This window comes from Solanum verrucosum, unplaced genomic scaffold, assembly GCF_900185275.1.
Source record: "Solanum verrucosum unplaced genomic scaffold, falcon-dt-bn FXZP01000053.1, whole genome shotgun sequence".
In the NCBI taxonomy this organism is placed as follows: domain Eukaryota; kingdom Viridiplantae; phylum Streptophyta; class Magnoliopsida; order Solanales; family Solanaceae; genus Solanum; species Solanum verrucosum.
In genome coordinates, this window is record NW_026020152.1 from 1045229 (window position 1) to 1052966 (window position 7738).

General features: G+C 28.5%; 1 protein-coding gene across 1 annotated transcript; it reads left to right on the forward strand.

Moving 5' to 3' along the window:
* The first annotated feature begins 5049 nt into the window (after positions 1-5049).
* Positions 5050-5651, forward strand: LOC125828197 (uncharacterized). Its single transcript, XM_049507519.1, has 2 exons — positions 5050-5117; positions 5458-5651. The coding sequence occupies exons 1-2, from the start codon at positions 5069-5071 to the stop codon at positions 5649-5651; spliced, it is 243 nt and encodes an 80-aa protein (XP_049363476.1). The 5' UTR covers positions 5050-5068.
* The last annotated feature ends 2087 nt before the right edge of the window (positions 5652-7738 follow it).

Here is a 7738-nt window from a genome sequence, read left to right on the forward strand (position 1 = left end):
TTACCCATAACATAAGGATTGTAAATATACCTTTTTCATCAAAAAGGGAGTCCAAATCGATAAAACCCCAATTTTTCCCAAGAGATTTATGGATAGGAAAGAAAACCAGATAAAGAAATCATGAGAAAATGTCAAATTGAAGATTGAATACTAACCCTCATATTAATTCAAGAAGAAACCCGTAAGAATCACTCCATTCCGATCTCTAGAACTCCCGATATGCTCAAAATACCAAATGAACACAGTTTGAGATTTTTATAACAGTACATGGCTGTTATGCACCAGAAAAACAGCAGTTAATCTTTCACTAAAAAGGCCGTAATTTCCTCATACGATAGTGAAATGACCCGATTCTTTTTTGTAAATGTCTTAAATAATGATACGGACCTGCTCGTTCAATCGGAGCTCAATTTCATGCTCGTTTGCTCAGTCAAATATCATTTCTACTCGGTAAACAATTATTTCTTATTTGCAATAAAAGTCCAATCTCGGGTTAGCGAAAATGCACCAAAATTTGTAGATAAGTCCTATAATTCATGCTCAAAATTTCAGAACCTTCAGAAATTTTTTTCAACCTTTAAAACTAATAATGAACCCTTTAGTTGCCACAAATTGCTGAAATAGTGTCAAAGCATCCAAGAAACTTAAAATCTCATCCAAAACTCATTTGGCACTTCCCGAACATAAACCAAATATGCTACTAGCTTGAAAATGACATTTCGGACTCAATGAAATTGTCGGAATTTGAATTCGAGGTCTCCTTGACCCGGTATCCGATAAGGCGTCAAGAAACTAACTTTAGGCTCAAAAACTCAAAACGCACTCGGGGCCTCTAAAAATTCAACCAAGACTCATTCTAGACTTAGAATCACCCCCTGAATCCAACGGTGCCCTCGGAATTCCATTTCGAGCACCGGAACCTCATTTGTTGACCAAAGTCAACTCTTGATCAAAATTTCACAATTTTAGCAACTAAGGACCTCAAATCTTCGTTTTAACTCCAAATTCGACTCCGTAAATTCTCATAGACCCGTTTCGACATTCTAAAACTGCTGGAATCGACGGAAATCCGATTCGAGTCTCGAAACTCCAAATGACTCGAAATAGCACTTTTAATCAAACTTTAACTCTTAAAAACTCAACTTTCCAAAAACTCAACTTTTCATCAATTTTCCTTCAAACCAACTTCAAAAATACAATAATTAGGACTCAGGGCAACTATCGGGAGGGGTAAAACGGTTATTTTATGAAAATTTCCAAAAATGACCTTTAGGGTCATTACAGAAGTAGAAGTAGAGGACGCCGTTTGCTTCACACTTCAGAAAAAGTAAGAACGTATGGATGAAAGTAAAAAAAATTACATAGGGGGTGAGAAAGTGATACCCACACAAACCCAAATCTTAATTCAAAACACCATTTCTAAAGCCAAGTCACAATATAAAATAGGTAGGAAAACAGTTAAAAACAACTAAAGGATTGAGTCCCTAATTATAATTATAATTATCCAATGAGTGAGAATTTAGTTGGCCTTTTCATGCTAATAGCACCATAATCACTTGTTTAGGGGAAACAAATTAATTAAACGTCATGACAACATGAGACTTATGTCATTATAAGTTCCACCCAATAAAGGGATCTTCATCTTGGATTTATGTTAGTGGGTTATAAATGTTGCTATAGCTATCATTGTGTTTTTGAATTCTAGAAGAGTAAAGTTAAAAGTTACTTAAAACACATAAAAAGTTAACAAAAGGAGCCTAAAAAGGTTAAAATAATGAGGACAAGTAGTCATGCGTGTGAGCACCAAATGAATACCAATCTCCATCTCCCTCCTAGATGCTAGTCCAATGTTCTCTCATCTTTGTTAGTAATTCAACAAATATATACAGCAACGGAGTCTGAATTTTTATTGAGAATATTAAAAAGAAAAACATGCTAAATAGTGCTGACAAATAAATTATACTAGATTTCAAGTTAAAACATTAAAAAATGTCGCTAGCCAGATTTGAACATGCACCACTACTAGTTTTAAAACACCCATAGCCGTTAAACCAAGCTCCATACTTGTGTTTAGAGGTCAATATTAAATATATAGACATAAAATATAAATTTAATCCTATATACACAATATAATTTTTTGATTCAGGAGAGCGAACCCCCTATACTCCATATAAACATAAAATACATATTTAATCCTATATACACAATATATATAGTTAAACAAATAGAAATTCAAATACTTTCAATATTTATAATTGAAAAATATTAATACAACTATAAAAATCTTATGGATGATCGTCTCCTCAATACCATCTGGTCTTTGTCACATGAAAAACAAAGAAAAGCAGACATGAGAGGGTTGGCACATAGAATGAGTTGACATTTTAAAAGGAACAAGTGCCCTCCGTACTATGTGTGAGCCATTAGAAATCAAACATGTTGTTGTAGACGAACAATAGTTATGGTGAAGTGGTAAGTATTTCTTCATTTTAACCAGAGGTCTTGGGTATGAATCTTCTTTGATACGTAGTCGCCTTTGTTAATGAGCGTTTTACCTTCAATATGAGACTTCCTAGCGTGAATCCAAATTTAATCAAACTCTAACGTGGCTACTAGACATCGAAGTGAAAAAACAAAACAAAAAACATATTGTTGTCATCCCACTCATAGCCTTTTTACTCCTACTTTATTTGTCGGTTCAAAATGATCATGATCCTAGCCTGATTTTCTGGAAAATTTGTATTTGTTAACACAAATTGAACTTAATTTTTTTTTTATCGGATTAAATTATTTTGAGACTAAAACAAATGATTTTGAGGTTTTAGGTGTGCATAATGGATATCATAAAAAATAATAATGTTGGTGATAAAGTTGAAGGTGATACAAATTTTTGGAACCAATTAGTGTAAGGAAACACTTATCGCATCTAGAACTCTTTACAATTTTATGGTGCAGTTTGAAAAGACAATACCGAAACTTTTGGATGAAATAAGAAAGTTAGAGATGAACTTCAAGTATATTTAAATTTTAACAAAAAACAGAACATAATAGAATCATAATTCACTAAATTGTCTTAGATATATTTGTACTTTTAAAGAATTATTAATTTATAATATTAATAGGACCATATATTTATATATAGGTCTTCTGAAAATATCTTATTATCTTATCGAAATGGGCAAATTTTTTTCATTAACCCAAGTCGGGACCAGGAGAAACATTATCTCAGAGAGATTATTAATTAACCAAATATTAATTTAATGAAGTTTTTCTGTATGTATCAGTTTAGTTTTTTTTTAAAATTTTCCATTCATGATAATCAATTTTAGGAGATAAATATTTTTATTACAATATGTATATATCTTTAAATTAAAGTACTATGTATATCACTAAAATAACATCAAATTTATAATGATTTTTGTAACCTCAACTAATTATGAGTTTTTTTTTTATATGTTTTGAATTTTATTATATAGCATTATAATATTAAATTTGTATTTAATATTCTTAAATAAACATGTTGCGCACCTTTCATCACCATATGTATGTATGTGTATGTTACAATAGGTGGTCAAACCCATATTAATTTGAACAAATCTAAACAAGACAAAATATAATTTGGGAATAAGATAATAATTTCTTATTAACTCTTACAATCTACTAATAGATTTCAAATCTTCAAAATCTAATCAATTAAATAAAATGGCAAATAATAAAATTGTTATAATATTTTTATTTTAAAAAGTAAAAACATCTTATAAATAAATTAAGTCTTTTCTACTACTCGTTTCATTTTATAATAAATTGAGTTTTTTTTACTACTCATCCCATTTCATAATAAATTATGTATTTTTAATATCTCATTATAAATAAGTCTTTTCTACTATTTCATTTAGTTAAAATGTTTACAATTAATTTCTTGAGTCTTCCTCTCCTTTATAAGCTACTTATCATCTCCCATCTTGTTAGAGTTTTACCCTGATTTTCTTTTCTTATTTAAAGTTTATTTCTTTCCTTAAAAAAAAGTCAGAGTATTACCATAAATATTTGAACTTTTTTTGAAAGGAAAAAATATATTTTTCTTCTATATTTGGTTTATTCTTTCCTTAGAGGAAAAGTTTGAAGACCTATAAATTGAAGATCCCTATTCTCCTATCATAACACAATAGAATCCACAATATAGTCGTTTAAGAGTTTAGTTTATGGGGAGATTTATTCTCTAAATAATTTATAATATTTTTCTTTTATATTAAATTTCATATAATAATATTATGTTTTTAGTATAAGTTTTTATCGTCTGATTTATCAACCATATGATATGCAATTGTATGCTTCCGCATGACGCTCTAATCACCTTCATAACACAACACATCTTGCCCCTCCCATCCTTTTTGTAAAGTAATTTTTCTACTTTTAAAAAAAATATTTGTGTGTTTTTGTCAAAGTAAGGTTCTGTGACTTCTAATCGTATTTAGGCTGATCATGATGTGATACAATATATGTATCAATTTAGTTTTTATTTTCCATTCATGATAGTTAATTTTAGGAGTTAAATACTTTTATTATATTATGTATTTTTCTTTAAATCAAAGTACTATATATGTCACTAAAGTAGCATCATAATTATAAGATTTTCTATAACCCAAGTAATGATGAGTTTTTTTTTTTTGGGGTGTGGGGGGCGGATGTTTTGATTTTTGTATTATACCACAAAGAATGTCCAATAATACATATGTATCATATGTAAAACAAATTTGTGTTCAATATTTTGAAATAAACGTGCAACACATTCTCAGATATCAATAGCTTAGTGTGAGGATTTGTATGTTACAGTAGGTGGTCAAACTAATATTAATTAGAAAAAAATCTAAACAATAATTTGGGACTAAGATAATAATTGCTTATTAACTCTTATAATCAACTTATTGATTTCAAATCTTCAAAATTTAATCACAAGATTTGATTATGTCCCACTCTGTATGTATTTTACAAGCTATAAAAGGACACTCTTGGTTAACTTGATTATTCAAAGTGAAAAAATTAAAGCACAAAGTACTATCTAAGAATAATGGCAAAGCTTTTGACTTGTGTCCTTCTCATTGTTGCTCTATTTTTTGGTACTCAAGAACCTTCACTTTTTTTTTAACCCCTAACAATCAATATGTACTACTCCCCCGGCTCAATTTACGTGTCACATTTCAAATTTTAAGATTCAAATAAGTTTATTTTTATCGTATTTTTTTCATATATCATATATACATATATCTATATATTTTACCCCTAACAATCAACAAAGGACTAAAGAATGATCATTCCTGATTAAATTTAAGCTGTTTGAATTTCGAAAAACGAGAAGTATCACATAAATTAGTATAGAGAAAATATATATTATTATGTATAGTACTTATTTAATAATATTAATAGTGTTTCTTGACTCTTGTTGTTCATTGAATGCAGTTGGAACAATGATCCCTTCAGTTGAATCAGAAACTTGCTATCAGATACATCCTGAAATATTGTGTGATCAAGGACATGTTGAACCAAAATGTTTACCATTTTGCAAGCAAAAGTTTGGACCCAAAGCTGGTGGCCAATGCATTGATCAGCCTGGTTTTGAGAGTCCTTTTTGTGCTTGTGATTACCCTTGCTAGTCACCAATTTATATCTTAATATAATTATTGCTTCATAGAATTTTGGCTATTTGATGTGATATCAATCTCAATGAACTTTATATTTTGATTAATGATAACTCTTTCAATATAGTTTTTGCTTTCTTTTATTATTTTTTCTCATCTTCAATTGTTATGATTCAAAAAATTTATTTGCCGAAGGAACAATAGCAACAGGAATTAATTTTACCTATAATTTAAAAAGTTTAGTGAATTTGATGATAAGAATCTAAAAGTTAAATCGGTTAAATTTATATTTTAAATTCATCTTTCCTATTCTTTCGAAATTCTGAATTGATACGCTGTGAGTGTTGATTCATAATTTGACTTGGTCAACATATTAATGTTAGACCAAAACTACATATATTTTTACTTATAGATTTCAATTCTTCAAAATCTAATCACAAAAAATTGATCATGTTAGTATGTATTTTACCGATTTAGCTCCTCTCCATTTCCCCCAAGTTTCTATTTGGATCGGTCACACATGACATAAGTTTAATTTAATGATCAAGATTTATTTTTAATTAATTTAAATAAGTCTTAATCATAGTTAGAATAATTAATTACTTTCATATAATTTCTCTCAATTGTTTTAAAAAATCTACAATTCTAGATCTACATTATAGTTTTTCTAAATACATATTTTAAAAAAAAATCTATCTTGCCTAAAGTAAATTTCTAAATATATAAATGTGAGTAATTACATATTACATATTAATCGTTTTACCTTCATTTTATTCATTATAAATTCGAATTAATTTAATTAGAGAGTATCAAATATAAAACAATTGAAAAGTATTGTACTTTAGAAAATGTTGTTTACCTTTAAGATTGCTATTTTTTCTCACGGGTTGAATGCAGATATTACTATTATATAAAAATCTATAAATAAATTTATATTCATAGAAATAGTAAAATTACATAAAATAATTATATCGCTAATAAGTTGCCGAATTTATGTTGTAGAAGAGTTAATTAGTTTATATTGTAGTGAGTAAATAAAACTAAGTGAATAGATGTGTAGTTACTTCCGTAGTTCCATTCATATATTTACAAAAATTACTCAAGGCAAAAAATAATAATTTACAATATAAATTTAGAAAAAAAATATAATTGTGGATTTGTAAAAATCTTATGGGATGAAACATATGGATGTAATTAATTATTCAAACCATGGTTAGGATTTTATTTTAATTAATTGAGCCAGTAAATTAAATTTTTGCTGGCCATATGTCATCAATTTAAGTAGAAACGGAAGAAAAATGGAGAGGAGTCAGATCCATATTTAATTTTACAAGCTATAGAAGGATACTCTTGGTTAACTTGATTATTCAAAGTGAAAAAATTAAAGTATAAAATACTATCTAAGACTACATTTTGAGTATATCTCTAGAAGAGTAATGGCAAAGCTTTTGATTTGTGTCCTTCTCATTGTTACTCTATTTTTTGGTACTCAAGAAGCTTAACTTTGTTTTACATCTAACCTTCAATTCTTCTTCTTTTTTTCAATTTTTATCGCGAGTAGTATTTACTATCTGAGCAACTTTGCCATATATTGTTATAATACTTACCTAATCATATCAATACACATTCTTGACTCTTCTTGTTTATTGAATGTAGTTGGAGCAAGTGCTAACGAATACGATTGCTATCAGATACATCCTGAAATACTGTGCGATCGAGAAAAAGTTGAGCCAAAATGTTTACCATTTTGCAAGAAGTAGTTTGGAGCCAGAGCTGATGGCAGATGCATTACTGGCTCTCCTGGTCTTATATGTGCTTGTTATTACCCTTGCTAATCACCCCTTTATATCTTAATAAACTTTAATTATTGCTAAATACAATGTTGGCTATCCAATTTGATGTGGCTATCGTTAAATGAATTAATATAATTAAAGAGTATCAAATATAATGATTCAATTACTCAACATAAGTACACACTAATCTACGCAATACAATCCTCAAAATACTCACTTGTATCTCAAGAATTCATCAAAACCCCAACAAAACAAGATTTAAAATGAAACTTCAAGAACACTTATCAAGAACTCAATATATCCCAACTT